This window comes from Antrostomus carolinensis, unplaced genomic scaffold (genome assembly GCF_000700745.2).
Source record: "Antrostomus carolinensis isolate BGI_N321 unplaced genomic scaffold, ASM70074v2 scaffold26724, whole genome shotgun sequence".
Classification (NCBI taxonomy): Eukaryota; Metazoa; Chordata; class Aves; order Caprimulgiformes; family Caprimulgidae; genus Antrostomus; species Antrostomus carolinensis.
In genome coordinates, this window is record NW_010309101.1 from 4,685 (window position 1) to 5,732 (window position 1,048).

Genomic DNA, 1,048 nt, shown 5'->3' on the forward strand with positions numbered 1-1,048 from the left:
GGACAAGTGGAGCTGCTGTCACCAGAGGGAGAGGACAGGTACTGGGGAGGGTGAGGGACATTCACAGAGGTGTTGGTGGGGTTCCCCCCGCCATCGTGAGCCCACCATCCCATAGGGCTGGGCTGTGACCGGACGCGGCACGGTGTCACCCTGAGGGGCTGGAGTGACCCCTTGGACCCTGCGGCTGAGGCTCAGCGCCTCTTCCACCACCTCCAGAGCCTCCGAGGGACCCTCAGGTGAGCCCCCACCCCGGGGGACCCCCCCCATGCACCCCCAACTCCTACCACAGGGCCATCCCTCTGTCCTGATTTTGCTGGGAGGGGGTTAATTTTACCAGTTTTCTGATGTTTTTGGTGGTTGTTAGAAGTCCAAGGACACTGTGTTTTGCTGATCTGCAAGAGCAAAGGACTGGGAGGGGGGAAGTGTTGTAATTAGCAACACCCCAAATTTCCAATTGGATATGCAGATGAGATATTCCATATCATGTCACATCACGTTTAGTATTTTAACAAGGGTTGACTGGAAAGCTGGGGGATTCTCCTGGGGATCGTGCCTCTGGGATTGTGGGTTTGGGTCCAGGGTTCCTTTTTGCTCCTCAGGGATCATTGTCCATTGGCTGGTGAGCAACTCTGCCTCACTTATATAATAATATAAATCATATAGAAATAAATCCCTCGTTATCATTATTATTATAATTACAAGTTTATTTTACTCCAGTTATTAAGTTGTTCTTATCTCAACCTACGAGTTTCCTTACCCTTACCCCCCCAACTTTCTCCCCTGGTGGGATGGAAGATGGGGTGCGAGCGGCTGCGTGGTGCTTGTCCCCCAGCCAAGTTAAACTCCTACACCCTCTATCCCCAGGGAAAAGTACTGGGAGCTGCTGGAGCCCGAGGGCGCCCAAAATGGCCCCCGGGGTGAAGGTAGGTTTGGGGTGAGGGGGGGTCCCATTGGTTGGGACATGTCCCTGGGGGTCAGGGGGGGCTGTGGGGTCTCACTGCTCCACTCCCCCCCCACAGGTACCCCCCTGCCTGAGGGGCTGAGCCGG

The 1,048-nt window shown here is 55.2% G+C and overlaps 1 protein-coding gene across 1 annotated transcript in view; it reads left to right on the forward strand.

Annotated features, from left to right (window-relative positions):
* The window catches only part of LOC104523436 (ras GTPase-activating protein 4-like), a gene marked incomplete at both ends in the record, with an annotated part of 5,431 nt that extends 4,386 nt beyond the window's left edge, over positions 1–1,045 (forward strand). Inside the window, 4 exon segments of the mRNA XM_029084503.1 lie at positions 1–38; positions 116–236; positions 865–923; positions 1,020–1,045. The exon segment at positions 1–38 is cut by the window's left edge and continues 45 nt beyond it. Of these exon segments, the coding sequence (XP_028940336.1) occupies positions 1–38; positions 116–236; positions 865–923; positions 1,020–1,045 (244 nt within the window).
* Positions 1,046–1,048: the final 3 nt, after the last annotated feature.